The 18,049-nt window shown below is 45.2% G+C and overlaps 4 protein-coding genes and 2 non-coding genes across 6 annotated transcripts; 1 reads left to right on the plus strand and 5 right to left on the minus strand.

The window, feature by feature from the left end:
* Positions 1 to 2,552: 2,552 nt before the first annotated feature.
* Positions 2,553 to 6,803, plus strand: abhd11 (abhydrolase domain containing 11). Its single transcript, XM_003971028.3, has 6 exons — positions 2,553 to 2,789; positions 3,328 to 3,469; positions 3,790 to 3,963; positions 4,090 to 4,260; positions 4,468 to 4,649; positions 4,754 to 6,803. The coding sequence occupies exons 1-6, from the start codon at positions 2,668 to 2,670 to the stop codon at positions 4,887 to 4,889; spliced, it is 927 nt and encodes a 308-aa protein (XP_003971077.1). The 5' UTR covers positions 2,553 to 2,667; the 3' UTR covers positions 4,890 to 6,803.
* On the minus strand, positions 6,742 to 9,457 carry bicdl2l (bicaudal-D-related protein 2-like). The gene is made up of 6 exons (XM_003971029.3): positions 8,770 to 9,457; positions 8,498 to 8,617; positions 8,269 to 8,427; positions 7,976 to 8,052; positions 7,781 to 7,901; positions 6,742 to 7,365 (listed from the first exon to the last, which is right to left on the minus strand). The coding sequence occupies exons 1-6, from the start codon at positions 9,286 to 9,288 to the stop codon at positions 6,997 to 6,999; spliced, it is 1,365 nt and encodes a 454-aa protein (XP_003971078.2). The 5' UTR covers positions 9,289 to 9,457; the 3' UTR covers positions 6,742 to 6,996.
* Positions 9,458 to 10,203: 746 nt separating this feature from the next.
* sumf2 (sulfatase modifying factor 2) lies at positions 10,204 to 12,452 on the minus strand. The gene is made up of 9 exons (XM_003971030.3): positions 12,232 to 12,452; positions 12,005 to 12,146; positions 11,808 to 11,922; positions 11,653 to 11,697; positions 11,398 to 11,548; positions 11,226 to 11,281; positions 11,035 to 11,119; positions 10,821 to 10,962; positions 10,204 to 10,745 (listed from the first exon to the last, which is right to left on the minus strand). Exons 1-9 carry the CDS (start codon positions 12,287 to 12,289, stop codon positions 10,643 to 10,645), a joined length of 897 nt encoding a protein of 298 aa, XP_003971079.3. The 5' UTR covers positions 12,290 to 12,452; the 3' UTR covers positions 10,204 to 10,642.
* A 544-nt stretch (positions 12,453 to 12,996) lies between these two features.
* On the minus strand, positions 12,997 to 17,456 carry cct6a (chaperonin containing TCP1, subunit 6A (zeta 1)). Its single transcript, XM_003970988.2, has 13 exons — positions 17,247 to 17,456; positions 16,577 to 16,640; positions 16,291 to 16,425; positions 16,018 to 16,191; positions 15,790 to 15,893; positions 15,389 to 15,659; positions 14,963 to 15,045; positions 14,495 to 14,591; positions 14,214 to 14,361; positions 13,810 to 13,943; positions 13,613 to 13,715; positions 13,451 to 13,523; positions 12,997 to 13,369 (listed from the first exon to the last, which is right to left on the minus strand). The coding sequence occupies exons 1-13, from the start codon at positions 17,381 to 17,383 to the stop codon at positions 13,297 to 13,299; spliced, it is 1,596 nt and encodes a 531-aa protein (XP_003971037.1). The 5' UTR covers positions 17,384 to 17,456; the 3' UTR covers positions 12,997 to 13,296.
* Positions 14,689 to 14,825, minus strand: LOC115252828 (small nucleolar RNA SNORA22). Its single transcript, XR_003891164.1, has one exon. It is a non-coding gene; the product is annotated as a small nucleolar RNA SNORA22 (small nucleolar RNA).
* On the minus strand, positions 15,111 to 15,247 carry LOC115252827 (small nucleolar RNA SNORA22). The gene has a single exon (XR_003891163.1). It is a non-coding gene; the product is annotated as a small nucleolar RNA SNORA22 (small nucleolar RNA).
* Positions 17,457 to 18,049: the final 593 nt, after the last annotated feature.

Genomic DNA, 18,049 nt, shown 5'->3' on the forward strand with positions numbered 1-18,049 from the left:
CTTTTATATCCAAGCTTATGTACAGTATGTACAAATTCCACAGTCTGGACCAAAGCTTGAATTTTAGATAAGAACTCGACCTCAACCCTTGGCTCCATTTACAGATTTACATCTTGTTTCTTCACTCCTTCACACGTACATCAAGTCTTTTTTCAGTTCAGCAGACACTGCATAATGTATACAGATATCTGCCCTCATCAAACACTATCATTCAGAACTCGTTTTTGTAGTTTGCACCTGTAATATTATTTCTGGATAATTAAGAATAAGATTCTTGTCAACATTGTTATTTTTTCTGATTAGTTATAGAAAAAAGTTAAATTTATAGCCATATATCCCTGTAGTCTTCTACGTTTTATTCAAGACCAGGAAGGAAGCTTAAAGTGTTCCAGCTCTCAGAAGTGGGAAACAAGATTGTTATCTAGTATCTCATACATGCGAGTCAATATATGCTCTTATGATCGTAGGTGAGATAAAGGTAAATACAGTTGTAAGTAGTTGTAAACAAAGTGTAGTAGCAGCTTGATAATCGAGGGCCCATCGGCTTTGGTTCTTTAAAGAGCAATGGTCAGAGATCTGCGGTCCGTTGATCACTGGGTTGCCTTGATCAAGGTGCACGCAGAGGTTGACCTGGATCAAGATCTTGTGCCATTCCTGGCAATGAACCACAAAGAGGAAGCAGGAAGGCATCTGTATCGAGGCTCTCCAACAGTTTATTTGTACTGACAAACACAATGCAAGTTCTTTCAGTCTGAACTCTCTTTATCTCTGACTCCATCCTATAGGTTAGACGCTAAAAGCAACATGTTGACAGTCAAATTATGACCTTTTTTAACTGTAGCTTCAATAGTTGTGATCAAACAAGCACAGAAAATGGGAAAGTACTAGCCATCAACTATTTTTAGGATGTACTGTATATTAAGCTGTTTTATAGAGAGCTAAGACTCAGTGACGATAAATTAACCAACTGAAAAAGAATAAGAGGTGTTGTGTTGTATTTTCACCTTGAAAACATAACTCCTCTGTGCTGAGGAAACTGATCAATACTATCATGGTCAATGCTGAGTCAGAAAACACATTTCACTTTACTTATCTGTAGAAAAATTAACGAGATTAGATTTATCAGCCTCGTAACGCCCTGGCTGCTTGCTACAGAGTTCCTGGCCTGCCACCAGGTCTTAAAACAAAGTACTAATACCCCGTTCTCAGAGGACCATGATCCAGCCGGTGGAGTTTGACCGATTCACTGGATACATATCAGCCACAAATATGCTGAAGAGTGGATGTAAACATGACAATAAGATCAATTCAACCCAAGAAAATCATTTAGAATCTGGGGGCCAAACAAATAGCAAATGCCCACAGTGAAATCAAAGGTTCCGTTAATGATCGAGGTCAAAGGTCAAATTCAGTACAACATAATAATTCTTTACACTGCGTCTGATTTTCTGATGTCATGGATAAAATTATTCTGATGATTGAATAAATGATTAAATGAACACCACCTTTATTTCAGGATGCATTCTTTGCTGAGGTTTGACTGCCGTTTACTGACTTCTCACATAATTTTCTTAAAGCACATTCCTGTTCTCCTGATAATGCTGCAACTCTTATCGGGGAGCCTCCTGCCCTTCTATATGACTTAATGGACTGTCTGACTATTCATACATGAGTAAATACAGATAGAGCTGTTGTGAAATGCTCCAGAGTTATTAATGAAGTGTACAAAATTGTTTAACAGTGCTGTTACCATTATAATCCTTCCAAAATCATCCAGGTCATGTGGGCCAATTAATTTAATTAATTAAAGTTTCTGTTTCCAGAATAGTTTAAATTATGAGTTGTTGTTTTTTTTAATGTGTGTATGCTCATCTATTTTGAAAAAAACATTTTCCACTGTTTGCACGTCTCCCTGAGACATGTGCCTTGCCATCTCCATGGCAACAGAGCACAGCGTGCTTTCTCCCAACAGACTCATCTCCTATAGTGATGGCTGTTGAAACTTGCCTCAGTGAGCTACCATGGGACTGATTAAAGCCTATGGTGAGAGGGATTAAAACTCCTGCGAACGACCCTTGAAATATTATTACATCAATATTATGCAATCCCACACAAGAATCAAAGCAATATCCATGTCAGAGAACCTGGGCTACCTAAAGACACAATGCATTCTGAGAATAACATTCTAAGGCAAAGTTTGGATTTTTAAAAAAATCTGTGTAATAATAATTTATCTCCGCTCGTTCCTCAGCGGGGGAAGATGGAGGAAACCTGGAGGTCTACGGCTGCGGGAGGCGTGGTGCTGCCCTCTAGCGACACAACTACGTAATGTCATGGTACTTATTAAATTCAGCTAGCCTCGTTAACAGTCAATATTGTCTCTATGAACAAACACAAAAACAGATTTAAAAAAAATGCATTTTTACATATATACATAAATGAATGCTCGAACTTCAACTCAATTGTCATTTTTACGTTAAAAGCCGTAGTTATTGGCACACTCGGCACGCCTTTCCAAGCTTACGTCTGACGTCATCACGCACTGCCAGCTGTTGACAGCCCGCTGCTCTGTGCTGACTTGCTAAACCCAAATCTGTGCTGTCATTGTGGACATATTTAAACCTAGATGCCGTTTATCGACCTCTCTGTAACGAACCTTATGCTGCCATGAGTGCTCTGTGTCGCCTGGTCCAGAGAGGATTGTGGGGCGCACGTCCGTCGTGTCCGTTTTTCCCCGGACTGCAGGTCGTCTGTGGGGTTGCCCCGGTTCGGACCAATGGTTCGTCCAGGTACCGTCTCTCCAGCTAGCTTTTCGTCTATTTGATGTGGTTCCGCCCCATGCTCCGCTTCCTCTAAACGGACACGGTGGCCCAGTATTACTACGTCGAAGTAGAAGCGGCTTCTCGGACTTAGCAGTTAGCATGTCTGTGTATTTTCCTGTTTACAATTCCGGTCGTATAGAGTCGAAAGGAATGGCATTCAGACGTCTTTTTAGCGTCTGGACAGAACCTGAACTGACCTCACAGTTACAAACACGTCCCGATTTGTTGTTATGTTTGCCAGTTAAATGAGGTAAAAAGCGGTGTCCTTTGCTAAATCAACGCCAAATTGTTAGCCAGCCAATGCTAACTCATCCTCAGCCTAAGAGAATTCTATGGACGCTTGTCATAATTCATTAAGGTACTGCTGTGGATAAGTGTTGATTTAAAAGTATAATCGGATTATTTCTTGGCTCAGCCCTCATCGACTGTACTGGCAATCATTTTATAGTTTTATTATGACTTTACTTCTTAATAATGATTGTGTAACTGTCCCCCCCCCTCGCAGTGTCAACCCTGTCAACCTGTCCTATGATGTCTTCGATGGGAAGGGAGACAACACACCCCTGGTGTTCCTTCATGGGCTCTTTGGCAGCAAGTCAAACTTCCACTCAATCGCAAAGTCCTTGGTGCAGCGAACTGGCAGAAAGGTAACGCATTCATGAAGGCACTGCTCTGTTGTGACATTAGAAATGATGCATAATTTATTTAAGCTTGTCCTCGGGCTGAAATAAGCTCTTGTGGGAACGTGCTGCCAAGTGCGATGGTTGTAATCCGATGCCACTCTTGGGCGGGCTCTCGTTTTATGAGTATTGATAGATAACCTTAGCTGCCTGGGAGGAACCCGACACTTCAGTGCTGGATGCTGCCTTTGTTTGCAGCATCATCCCCTTAAACTGCTGCCGCCCCGGACTTGTTTTCCTCCCTGTTGCCTCATTCCAAGCGCCCTAACCGTCCCTTGTCCAGTTAGGTGCTGACTGTCGATGCCCGTAACCATGGCAACAGCCCTCACAGCCCAGTGCTGACCTACGAGGCGATGGCCGAGGATTTGAAACACCTCCTGGCTCAGCTGCACATTGAGAAATGCGTTCTCATCGGACACAGCATGGGTGGGAAGACGGCGATGGTCACCGCCTTGACGCAGGTTAGGGGTGACCTGACCTTCCAGACTTAATCCTCAGTTTTCTTCCCGACATCTACTCTTTCTCCATTTCCATTTGATCCCTCCTTTATCCTCCCTCTGATTTATCTGTCTTCTTCTTTGCCTCAGTCCAGTTTAGTGGACAGGCTGGTGGTCGTGGACATCAGCCCGTCGCGGTCGTCCTCGTCCTCCAACTTCCGCTTCTACATCCAGGCGATGCAGGAGATGAAGATCTCCAGCAACATCCCTCGTTCCACTGCCAGGCGGATGGCCGAGGACCAGCTGCGCACTTTGGTTGAGGTCAGAATTAATCGCCAACTTACCCGAATTTGACATCCAAACCTGCAGGTTACAGCTTTTCAACACTGGGGGGGGAGGGGCAGCAGAATCAAACAGAACGCAGCGCTGACTCGCCGGCAGAGCTTTTCGTGATTGATGATAGCTGCGGGGGAGGGGATCGTCATTTCAGCTTCAACAAACCTGAAGAAAACCTTCTGGGTCTTTCAGAACCGATCGGTGCGTCAGTTCCTGCTCACTAACCTGGTGGAGCACAACGGACACTACGCCTGGCGGGTCAACCTGGAGGCCATCTCAGCGCACTTGGAACACGTCATGAGCTTCCCCAGCTTTGACACCACCTATCATGGACCTACGCTATTTTTGGGCGGAGCCAGTTCGGCATACATCAGGTAACCCGGCAACGTTTGTCACGTGCGAGGAAATAAGCTAAATTGAGACGCTCTGGTGGCTTGTTCGGTTCAACAAGTCATGTGTTTCCTCTCTGTGTCTCCAGCTCTGATGATTACCCAGAAATCCAGAGGCTGTTCCCCAACGCCGACATCCAGTACATCCCCGACGCGAGCCACTGGATCCACGCGGACAAACCTTTAGATTTCATCAGCTCCATCAGCTCCTTCCTTCAGTCCTAGCTGCCTCACCCCCCCCCTCCCCCCCAGAACTTTCTCTTCCTTGAAATGCTCAACAGATCCGAGCGTCTTCCTCAGCGAGGAATCAAAAGGTACTGAACACTGGACCAAGCTCATCCCACGAACAGCAGTCACTTCCTGTTTTAATCTAGCGCAGGTGAACCTCGTCGTGTTGCTCCACGTGTCGGCCCTTAGGTGTGTTTTTAATCGATGTTTTTGGATCTGCTGCTTCAATGTTTCTAATGTAACGTTTACTGGGACACTTCAGAGGTCAAGTACTAACCCAAAGAAGCTCTGATTCACGTGTTTGTGGCGTTTATTTCCCGTCGAAATATTTATGCAAGTGTCTGTAGAAAAGCGGTTTTGTAGGCCAAGAACAATCTGGAGTTTCCGACCAGCGCGGGTGTCGTGCACGTGAGGAGTAGGTTTGGTCACCAGTTTATAGTTATGAGCTACTGTTGAGGCTGTAACACGGGGCTGTAAAACTTTTAACCTTATTAATGGTGTTATACTTGATATCTAGCCGTGCGAACATCTGCTGAGTCAGCGACAGCTGCAGCTACATTTCTTCATGCCAGTGGAATCGTCTGAGAAGAGCGAGCTGAAGCTCTGAGGTGCTGTTCTCACGCAGTTTCCTGAGTACCTCAGACCACAGCATGGTTGCGAGCTGTTCCTTTACATTTACACCCTTCCCGCCGTTGCTGTGGTGATGTTGCCGCCTTTGTGTTTTGTTCAAGCCGACGGATTTGTGTGTAGATGAAAACCTTTTTTTACCCAGTTATCAGTTGTACTTTTAAGGACTGCAAGGCTACAGAGACGTGTGTGTGATGTCTAATAATGATGGTGTCATTTTCTGTTGGAGCTGTAGCAAAGCTGCCGTCAGTAGGTGTTGCTGACCCCCTAGTTACCCAAAGTCTCTGGAGCGTCGCAGCAGCGCCGGGATACACTCCAGGCCTAGTTTTTCAGGGACTACATTTCCACGACGCATCGATTACTCAGACCATGATGCGCAAAAAACAATCGGTAAACCAACCTACAAACTCTAGCCTGTAAACTCTTTCTTCTAAATCACATCACAGGAGTGGTGGAAGCGAGCTTCCGAGGAAGGACGGACGAGGAGAAATTGATCATTAAAGCAGATATTTTACACTTTCACGTTAATCATTTCAGATTCTTGTCTAATGTATTTGAATAGTAGTAGTACTATTATTAGCAGTAGTGCTGCTAGTAGCAGTAGTAGTTCCGTCAGTCGTGCCAGGATTACAGGGCGCTGAGCAGATGCTTCACGGGGAAATTGGGGGTGAGACATATGTGCCTCTGTGGCCTAGAGCTCCGTTTCCATGTCTGTAAAATGTAATTACAAGAAAGCGAAACCATCAGAGGGCAGCTGGGTTGCCAGTTGTGTTTCTACCACTCAGTGTTCACTACAATAAGTGTTGTATGTCAAGTCGAAACGGCTTGAGGCAGAAATTTGAGTGAAAGTCACATCTTGTACCTTCTCCCAGTCGGAGGAGCTCTTATAAGTATAGGGCACAGTTCTCTTGATGCACAATATAAATAGATTGTGTTTGTGTGTGTTTGTTTGTGTGTTTGTGTGTGTGGGTGGGTGGGTGGGGGGGTAAGCAGTGACCTTTGAATGCAGATTCTATAGTGTTTTAGTGGGACAAGAACTAGTTACAGGGGCTCAAATGAATCTCTCCAGACGTCAGAGGATTGTACCTTGTTTCACTCAGCATGCCTTTTCTCTGGTTAGTGTAACGTTGCTACGCTCCTTCTGTTTGTTTGTCCAACGCGGCTTCACAACGGCGCCATTCTTGAAAATATATATAGATTTTAAATGTGACAAAGATGCATATTGGAGTGGATTATATATTATTGAACAAACTAATATTATACAATAAAAACCTGTGAAAATGTGCATCAAAGGCTTCTTCTTTGTGTCGGCGTACAAATTCATTTACAACAGCAGACAACAACATGATTGCACAGTTTGTTCAAAGCCTAAATGAACCCTGGTTTTCCCTCTACATGGAATGTGTACAATATTTAAATAATTTACATACTTTGTGACGCTGTATCAAAAAAATTTGATGTGGTTTGAATGACTGGTTCAATCCAGTGATATGACCTGGAAGCTGCTGTCCGCCTTTCCCCCCCGTGACTCCTGCTCCACCGGGTGGCTGGGCCGGCCCATCCTCAGCTTGTCCCGCCAGTTGCGCTGGGTGCTGGGAGGGGGCTGATGCCGAAGGGGAGGATTGTTCTGGGCCGGAGCGGCAGAACCTGCCGAGCCGGAGTTGAAGGCGTGGTTCGAGGTGGACGCGGGAGCCGCCGGTGCGGACGAGCCGGCGGCCGAAGGTCGCTGGATGGGCGGCTTGTTGTGTCTCCTCAGGATGCCCATGCGGGACGACTTCTTCTGGGTCTGCTCGGCCTGCTGCTGCTGGTTCAGCACCTGCTGGTTCAGGATCAGCTGAACGTCCTCCTGTCAGAGGTCGAGAGGATTCACAATCGGGTCAAATGTCCAGTGCGGACGTTTCAGCACACAGTGAGAACTTGCTACCCGTCCTCTCGGACCCACGTTGCTACCCAAACCAGAAATGACGAGCTTCATAACGCACAGAATGAAGTGCACGTTTCAGTGGCCCGCGCCAGAAGGGGAACAGGCACTTTGAGTCCCTTTGGAAAAGGAAGACACCTCGAGCATGTTGCACGCCTCTGCAGACAAACGCGACTGACACGTACGTCAGATTCCAGTCGTGATCGGTATTATGGGCTGTCAGTTGTGGTGTTAAAGGGCTGGTGCATTCTTCAGGAGCACATGTTTGAGTCAGCACATCATGGCGATGATAGATGAGTGTGTGCGACTTTGCGAGCCGTGGCGACCCGGCTGTTTTTACCTTCCACGCCTCCAGCTCCAGCGACAGCTCCAGCCGTTTCTGCACGGCCTCCAGCAGCTGGTTGTTCAGCAACATCAGCTCCGTCTTACTCCTCAGCAGCTCGGCCTCCATGGCTTTCTTCCTGCCGAGCGCAGGTACAGATTGTGAGGAGAAAAATCCCCGACACGACACTCGCAGCTTCTCCGTCGCACTCACTTCTCCAACGCCTCATCTCTGTCGTAGAGCGCCTGCTGGAGGACGCCGCTGTCCTCGGCTCCAGTTCCAGATTTCACCTACAGTGGGAAACAGTGGGGAAGGTTTATCTCAGACTGGGAACCAGTCAGGCCACATATCCGAGATCGAAGACCCGATGACCAGCGAGGAAACATATTTAATCTCAGAGTACATCTGTAACATACATCAGCCTAGTTGTCAGGGTTTTGTCACTGGAATGCCTGAGCAAACATTCCTCCCGGGTCACGTGATAAGGACTGTGGTTTCGTGTTTACCTCAGTGGTGTGACTCATTGCCAGTTTGCGGGCCACGTTCTGCAGCTGGGTCAAGGCAACGTCCAGCCGGTTCTGCCCATGAGAGGGTTCGGGCAGGCTCCATTCTGGGTCCGTCAGAGGGCTCAGCAGCCGCAGAACCGACAGCACCTCCTCTGCGACCTGGGGCACGATGTTAGCGTTTAAAAACAGGTCCGGAGACCCTGCGGCGCCGGTCCAGACGCACACGTACCCTCTCCCTGTGCTGGCTCCATCCCTGGCCCTCCTGCTTCTTCTGCAGCTGGTCCACCTGAGCTTTGAGCTTGATGCTCCTCTTCCGAGACAGCTCCACCTCCCGCCGCACTTCTTGAAGCTGCCAACAAGGTTACAGGCGCGTCAACAACACGGTTTTATTGAGCGTCAGCACAAACGGACCGGGCTGAAACTGGAGAAGATCCCAGTCAGCACTCCTGAGGACAAACCCTCAAAGATCCTCAAATATCAAAATGATGTAGACCGTCCTACCGTCTCCGAGACGTGTCCCAGCGTGCGGCGTCTGCCGAGCGACCGGCCGCTCCGGACCAGGTCTGGCAACGTCCCGTCTATGTAGCTGCTCTCCAGGGAGTTGTCCGGTTTGGCAGTTGACGACTGCGGAGAAGCGTCCGTCACCTTTGAGACCAGCTCACCCGGGACGTCCTTCTCCTCAGAGGGGGACATTCTGCTGTCCTCATCGTCCGGCTCTTCGCTGATCTTGTCTATCTCAGTGAGCTGTGAGGGTTCAGTACAGGCTTGTTCTGTTGTGGAGGCCTCCGGCGCTGCATCTTCTCTGGGCTCCTCGGGATCCACCGAAGCTTCTGAGACCTCTGGTTCTGGTTCTGGTGTTCGTGGCAGGATGGTTTGTCGGTAAGTTGAAGCCAAAGGCTTGAGCGAACCCGCGTATCCGTACTCCATCCTGTATAAAGTGGAGTAGAGCCTGTCGCTGGCGCTGAGTCGAGGTCTCAGCCTCTCGTTGAGGGCCGAGAAAGACGAAAGCGAGTGGGCCATGATGAGAAGACGCAGATCTGCCGAAGCCAGCTGACGATACTCTGAGGTCAAAATCACCAACACAGCCAAGAGGAAGACTCAGCCAGGAGGAGGGAGTCTGACAGAATGTCTCCAGACTGGTTTTACCTGAAGAGTCCTGGCAGACACGACACGAGTGATTCCAGCCAGTCGGGCCGCTCTTCCTCCCTCTGTTGCTGCGCAAACGAATGACGCAAAAAAACATACCAGAGCTGCCCGGGACAAAGGAGGGACAGTTTCACCCAATCAGATAATCCAGGCCTGACGTGTGACTCCTGATTTAACAGCTTTTATCAGGTGAGTCAAATGGAGGAAACAAAAATAGAGACGCCCGCCCCGCCCCCGCTTTTACCAGCAACACTAAAAGAAACTAAATAAGGAAACACTGCCATAATAAAGACATTAAAAGGACTGAGTTTTTAGAAACAATTGTTAAGATTAGATGTCTTAAGTCAAACATGAGTAGAAAATTGACTTAGATGATGGAATCTGGTTTTTTTTCTTCTCTCTTTCTTTAAATCAGGAAACATAAAACCACAACCACTCAGTTCTATATTTGCTTCTGCAGTATATTTTCCTTTGGAAAGTTTGTCATTGCAGAAATGAATCTAAAGGGGGTATTTGGGTGACACATCTTCCACCTCCATAGACGTGCAGAGATGAGTCAGGGACGTGTCGCATAGAAAAATAAAAACTTTTCTAAATCACATTGAGATTTTGTATCATCTACATCTAAAAGTTCACACTGTTTTTCATCAAATGTATTGTAGATGGTATAAAATGGATTCTTCATCTTTCTATATGCCCTAAAAGAATTACTGAAACAAACTGGAGCTGTTACATAAAACTTTGTTGGACACTCATGATGAGAACAAAAGCACCAGGACAAAGGAAGAATTAGAGTGTGAAAAAACGATTTAGTTTACTCTCCAGTCACATATACGACCTCTTACAAAAGTAAATCCTCTAGCACACAGGAAGAACCAGCTGACTGTCCTAGTTTATCTCTATTTAGACATTCAGATGATCAGATGAATAATTATCACAAGACTTTTGAGTGTTTTTAGTATTAAAATAATACACTGGAAATTACAAACCGTGTGATTAAGCTATTTGGTAATTAAACTTAATGTTTTAATGTGGGTCATTATAATTTCATTCATTGTTTTAAAAAAATCTCCATAGGAGAAATAATAGCTCACTCTCTCCATTCAATATGATTTAGCGCCCCCTGGTGGGGAAGCTTATGAACCACCTCCATTAAGTCAAAAAGGGCTTGAAAAGTGCTTCGCGAAACTTAAAACTCTTGTCACTTTTCTTTTTTTCCTTTCTGCTGTTACAGTTCAGTTTTGTCTTTTTTCTTCTCTTGTTTCTGTCCCTGGTCAGCAGCACACCTGAATCCGAGGTTATCGGAGGCAGAGTCAGGAGTGTTTCCCATCCTGGGAAAAAAGACAAACATCAATCTTCTGTTTTCCCCTCTGCTCCAGTTAAGCTCCCGCTTCTGTGTAACTCACCTGGTTGTGACTCGGGCTCTGTGATTGGCCGAACCATCCACGGTGTCGATCCAGGAGGCACCGCGCAGAACATACATCAGCTGTGCTCCTGGGAATTTTGTGGAGGTCCATTCCCATGTGTTTCCCATCATATCATAAAGCCCTGCAGAGAATAAAAGCTTCAATATATGCTGCTGATCAGAGTGCATCATCCTTTCTGTTTCGATCAACTGACCATAACTGTTCTGTGGAGGGAAGGCTGACACGGGTGAGACTCCGTGGAATCCATCATCTGCATTGTCCTTTTCTGGAAAAGATCCCTAAAACAGAATCTACCACAGTAAACACCCAGGAGTCTGTGGTTCCCCTACGGCCAACATACTGTGCTAATGTTGCATCTATACTGGGGTTTTTTTGTAGTCTGACCTGCCACAGGTTACTCCTGTTGGCCTGGAACTTGTTTCCCCAGGGATAAGTCCGACCTGGTACATAAACAGTAAAATGTGATTTGAGCCGACTAATCAGAAGATGAACGTTAAACACGACTCTACAAATGCTAGTCCATACATTCACTGATTTCTATGTTACAAATGCATACCTTGCAGTCCACCACGTGCAGCCCATTCCCACTCCTCCTCCGTAGGTAACCTCTTTCCTTTCCACTGGCAAAATGCCTGAGCGTCATTCCAGCTAACCTGAACCACGGGGAAGTCCAGGCGCTCCCGAATTCCCGAACCAGGTCCTGTGGGCTGAGGAGCACAGTCAAACCATTTTTTTTAAATCCAAAAGAGCTTCATTTAAAGCGTTTTATTGCTTAAAAGTGAATGTAATTTAATAACAAAACAACTCTTACCTGTCTCCAAAATGCTCTTTCTACTGGCAACCACCAGGGGGCAGACTGGAGGCGGAAATTTAGACTAGTTCGTTACGTTCTTTACTGGTCAGGTTTAAGCACCCTATATGTCTGCAAATGTTTTTCAATATTTTCTTGCATCAATATCCAAATACCTCGATCCTCTGTGTGATTTTGCTTTTCAGCTCATCGGACACAAAGTCTTGAAACACAAAACTCCAACCAAACTTCTCAGCTTCAGTTTTGTATTTTTGGGCTCTCACAAAGTCTCTGTTGAAGACAAAACCTTTGACTTACTCGTAGGGAATATCTTCAACTAGTACTGTCCGAGTTAAAACGTGCTTTATTTTACCTGAAATCGGCATTTGTGACGGGATATTGGTCTATTTTGAATGATTGCACTTTAACGTCTCTAGGGGGGAACTCTCCATCTTTCCCATCCGCAGCGTTGGTTCCCATCAACATCCTTCCCCCTCGTATATCCACCATCTCATCTGTTATCAGAATTAAATAAATCTTCCCATCCGAAAAGAAAGTTAACACAATATGTTTCATACATAATTAAAATTGAATTCTTACCCGCCAACGACAGTAAGATAAAAGTAGACATACAGAGCAAACCTGCTATAACATTCATTTTTACGATTTAGTTCCAACTGTCCACACTGCTATACTGTTATAAAAGTAACTTTAATTGTTAACTAACAACATAACTCTGAATGAATTATTGGTTACATTCGTTGACATTTCTGCCAAACACGTTACAAAGAATGTAGGAACCGGAAATGGTTCCACAACAATGGTTCCGGGTGAAACCGGTGCGATATTCCACACTTCCGTTTTCATATTTCCCTACACCGTGGAAACATTCTGCTATATACTAAATATGTACATATAGCAAAATATTTATATGTTCTATGGCTATATACTTATTAATGTGGCTCATTCCCACCTTAAAAGTGGTAATGTAATTGAAGAGTTTTCAGATTTAGATATCTCATTTTCGCTTCACTGTTCCAGGTATTTTTGCTTATTGTGTTGCAACTTTGAGTTGCCAGTATTTAAAATTTAATGTCAAACAAAAGGCATTGTATTCATCAAGTTGCATTCCATCAATGTCTGTGACCCGTGGTCTTCAGCAGGAAGTCTCCAGTATGAGCCTTAGTTAACAGGAAGAATCCTGATACAGTGGAGTTTTTCCACGCCACTGTTGCTTTTGGGTTTCTGTTAAGAGCCTCGAGAGCAGTCTTGATTGTGTCACAAATGCTGCGTGACTAAAGTGGGATCAGATACACCGGACTGCAATAGAAATGCACTTTTTCCTCCCATTCAACAAAGACAAAATTTCAGGATTGGAGAAAAATCTTTAATGGGTAGAAACATAACCGAGTGTGACAGATCAGTGCTTTAAACATGTCGTATAAATAAACCAATCGGTGGAAGGCAATGGCAAATCCATGAAAAACAAATCCCATGAGTAACGTGACATTTTCTATAATGATCGATGCTGCGGAGTTTACAGCGGGTCGTCCACCAAAATGAGGCGCTCCAGAGCTTCAGGAGGGGGAACTTGTTGACGGAACCATTCAGGCCACCACTGATTCCTGTTAGTATGAGAACGGCTGCAGCGTCTTCAACTGACCTTTAACCTTTGAGGGAAGACATTCCGGCTCGCATTATCTCGTCCACCAACAAGATGTTGGTGGCGATTTCTGTGCTGTAATGGAATAAGGACAAAGATTAGTGGATGAAAGGAAGAATTCAGATATGCTGCCAGTTTGAAAGGGCGCAATCGTACCATGAGGAGAGAAGCTGTTTTTTGACGATGTAATTATCCCAAACACCTGCCTCCGCTGCCACCATGGGCTCCCCTGTAAAACAGTGAATTATACCATTCAGCACATTAAAGGAAGCTCTGTATATGGAGTATTTTACAACTGCGTGTTGCTGTGGTTCTGACCTGTGCTGAGGTCGGCTCCGACAAGCTGTCCAGTCTGTTCATGCTCCGTCTGCAGCTTCAGCAGGGTCTCCTGTGAGTCGTAGCCAGAGTTCTGGGCCAAGACCTACAACAAGGGCACGATAAAAGAAATGATCATTCCAGGCTCAAATGAGAACACAAACGTTCCCGTTCATGTGGAAATGGGAGCAGTTGTTCACCTTAGGGATGATAAGAAGGGCATCGGCAAATGCCTGGACTCCCAGCTGGGCTCTGCCTTTTACGTTGGGCTTGTGTTTTACCAAAGCGTTTGCCAAAGCCACCTCCACTGCCCCAGCACCAGGCACCACACACCCTGAGACACGCACACATGGACGGGATGAGAACACACACGTATACTGTACATCTTAGAAAAACGGGATTTGAGGAGTTTGTCCTGATCAGCTGAGCACAAGCAGGAAAGACTGAAGCTCTCAGAGTGCAGAGGAAATGATCAGAGTCACTGTGGCACAGACGTGCACAACCAGGCAGTCAACAAGTGCACCCCTGGTTGGTTGCTGTGCGGTCAAAACTAAACATCTCCATTTGGTGACTGCACAAAACACCAGCTACCCTAATTTCTCACCGTCTTCTATGGCGTTCTTGACCGCCCGTAATCCATCCCTTATTGCATCTTTGATCTGTGTGATGGTGTGTTGGTTGGGTCCCTTCACCAGCAGGGTGACTGAAAGAGGGTTTACGCACTTCTCGATGAACGTGTACTTCTCCTCTCCCTGCAAACAGGGTCCAGAGAAAATCACCGAATGTGTAGGTGCGGAACGTAACACTTAAAAGCACAAACGACTCATTTAATGTGTGCAATGCTGACCACGGATGTACAACCAGAACGGCAAAGCAAAAACTCACCAGTGTGTGTTCATACACCAACCCAGCGCTTCCCAGGTACTCGGGTTTAAGGTCGTCAAGAGAATTCATGGGGATGCCACCACAGGCCAGTGTGAGCCTGAAAAGAGGACACGAGCTCAACCTTTTTGATTGTAAAAATGGTGCTTTAGCCAAAACTGGCCACTAAAATAAGATTCAAAAGGACTAAATAAAAGGTTTGTTCTGGTCATCTGAATACATGCAGGAGAGACTGAGGCTCTCAGAATGCAGAGGAAATAACCAGAGTCACTGTGGCACAGAAATAAGAGACCAGGGAGAGCCACCAGAGCACCCCTGGGTGTTCACTGTGCAAACGCATCCCAAATCCAGCCATTTACTGTATGTTTATTATCACTGGATCCACATATTGGATACAATTACATACAAGATTCTTAGAAGTAGACTACCTGATATAGAAGAGAAAAACTATGTTACACATATGTTAATTACCTCTCCATGTTCCTCCTCTTTGCTCTGCGCAGAGCGACAATACCAGCCTTGGCAAGTGCATCCAAGGAGAATGGGTCGATGCCCTACACAGAAAGTAAATATCAACCTATTTGAGAAATAATTCATTTCAATGTGAGGTTTTTTTTTTAGTTATTCTGATCTGCTGAATACATTTAAGAGAGGAGACAGCTCCCCAAATGCAGAGGTACAAATCAGGTTTACTATAGCACAGGTAGAAGAGACCAGGGGGAGCCATGTTAGCACCCTTGGGTGTTCACCGTGCACATAAATAAAAATAACCATTAGCAAAGTGTAATACTTATGGGATATATATACTTATTTGATTTACAATTGTACTGAAATTAAGAGGAAAACAAGTGTGTATTTTACAGGCTCAACCCTTCCAAAGCAAAATTAAATCATTACCTTCTGGTTTATGACAACGAAACCCTTTTCTCCATTGGGACAGACTTTGTTTTTCAGAGCGACGATTTTCTGCACGCGCTCCTCGATGAACTTCCTTTCTGCCACCACAAGCTTCTCCCTCTCTTCAGCACTCTTGTAGAAGAATCCAGCATTCACCTCTGTCTTCTCGTACTCCAAGGAGACATTGCAGGTCAGGATGTAAGCATCCTCCACCCTCTTCTTCATGTCTGGGTGTCGGGCACCGTGATCCATCACCAACCCTCTGATCAGTCTAAGAAAAAAAGGGTTTTCTTTAAAATTATAGTTGAAAATAAAAGATCTGTTATATTTAGGATGCATTCATATACTCAGATCACCATTATTATTGGAATCTTTCATAATGACCGATGTCAAACACTTACTGTGTATCACAATCAGTCCTGTGCTTCATATCTATGATCTCCACCATGTGTAGATTGATGGGCTCATTCGGTTTAGCAATGGCCAGCACAGCATCCACTACAGCCTGAACACACACACATTAACAAATGACAAAATGGTTAGGAATAGACAGCCCTTTCACACACAAAAATAAAATCATATTCAGATCAGTCTCTGCACGAAGGAAGTCCCGCGTTCCCAGTTCTCACCTCAGTCAGCAGGTCAGCCAGCTCTTTGTGGACCTTGGTCAAGAGGGAGGTTTGCGCTACATTGAGCAGGGTTTCCCTGTCCATTTCCCGAGTTACCTTCACCTCTTCCAAGGTAGCCAGGGCTTTCTCCTTTGCTGCCTCAAACCCCAATGCTATGATTGTTGGATGAAGACCCTTAACAAAATATGCACAAATTATTGATTTCTTTCCAGGTTAATAATATTCTTAATTTGATCCCATTTTGGCCAATAGCGAGACGGGCCTCTCTTTTACCTCAGACATATATATGTCAGCCTGCTTCAGGAGTTCTCCAAGGATGAGGATGTTGGAGGTGGTTCCATCTCCTGTCATGTCATCCTGCGCTGTGACAACCTTTGCAATGAGCGATGCAGTAGGATGCTGAATTTGCTACAGAGGAGTTTAAAAAAATCAGAGTTAGAATTTGAATGAACATGCAGAGGGTATGTGTTGAATATCAACCCAAAACAATAGTTTAACAGGGCACTGTTGGGTTCTTTAGTTAGCATGAAACACCTTTCACATTTAAGTACTTATTTACCATTTCGTGCAACAGAACGTTGCCATCTTTGGTCAGCTTTATATCTCCCGCACCAGACACCAGCCTACACACACACAAACACACCATTTTAATGGAAACACTTAATACCTCGACAGGTTCAGAGAAACATGCATGTAAAGAAAGCACAAAACGCGCACACACCCAGCCGCCTTCCACCGCCGCCACTACGCCTGTCATCCTTACATAAGTTAGTCATCTTCCCAAACACGCCGATTTGTCTGCTCCCAGTGATCGCAGTGCTTTATCGGAATTTCGTAGCAGGCTACAGCTATATACCGTACTGGGGTGAAAAATAATCTGAATAAAGTGGTAACTACAGTACACTGTAATGTAATCCGCTAAACTATGCTAACGTGCTAAAGTTAGCTAGTCGTCATGACGCTCGGTGAAGATGACTGGGCAGGACAACGTGCTTCGGCAAAAACTGTGCTGTAAAAGTAAACGCCCTGTTACAGTGTGCTATTTAAAGAGGGCTGTGGACTTTTATATATGTGAAATACCATATTGCAAGATAAATACTAAATGAAATGGCATCACAGTTGCTATATTTGTACCTGCGCAACCATTACCGGTAACTGTGGCTAACGTTAGCTTCTTAGCAATATTAGCTTAGCACGCGTGCTGCACAAAGGGCTTCATCGGGACTCACATTTTCAGGGTTCCCTTCGGTCCCAAATTTGTCCTCAGCACATCTTGAAGACCACGAGCGGCGCTGATATTGACCGCCAGAGCAGCCTGGGCCCTGGCTACCTCGGCTTTTGGGTTCAAAGCTTTCACAGCAGACATGGCGAAGTAAAAGTACTCGGTACTACCGGTGGTCGGGCTCGAAAGGAAGGCTCGTTTCCAGAAGGCTCCACGTGTGTTCTCGTGTTGCCTTCGCGTCGCACCAAGAGTTTGATTTCCAGATTCTATAGTCCATACTTCCAAAATGTACACAATTATACGGATTAGTCACAAATGGGGATCTAAATTGAGTTAATAAAGTGCTACATGTTGATATGCCGAAAATCTAATAATATTCACAATCATTGCCACTTTTTTTAATGGAGTTTACAGTGTCCGACAGTAAGTGAAGGCTGCACAAGTCACACCCTTAACCAAGCGGACGGGTCGTTTTAATTCATTGAAATACATCAAGTTTTGAGACTTTTCATTCTATCTGACTTTATCTGAAGTTTGACACATCACTAAATCTTCAAAAACCAAACCCAGGGGTCTTTGATCATCAACAAGCTACTAGTGCCTGCTGTTACCACTCACACCTACAACTATATGAGCCATACATCTACAGCACATGTAAACACCTGTATGTACTGTATACGACATGATAGCAACAAGTTTGTCACCTATGCAACCGGTAATCTCAACTTCTGAATAAAACCCAGCCAGATCCATCCAAACCTTTCTCCAGAAGCATCTTGATTCTCTAACAGAAACATAGTCCATAATCTA

This window comes from Takifugu rubripes, chromosome 15, assembly GCF_901000725.2.
Source record: "Takifugu rubripes chromosome 15, fTakRub1.2, whole genome shotgun sequence".
Classification (NCBI taxonomy): Eukaryota; Metazoa; Chordata; class Actinopteri; order Tetraodontiformes; family Tetraodontidae; genus Takifugu; species Takifugu rubripes.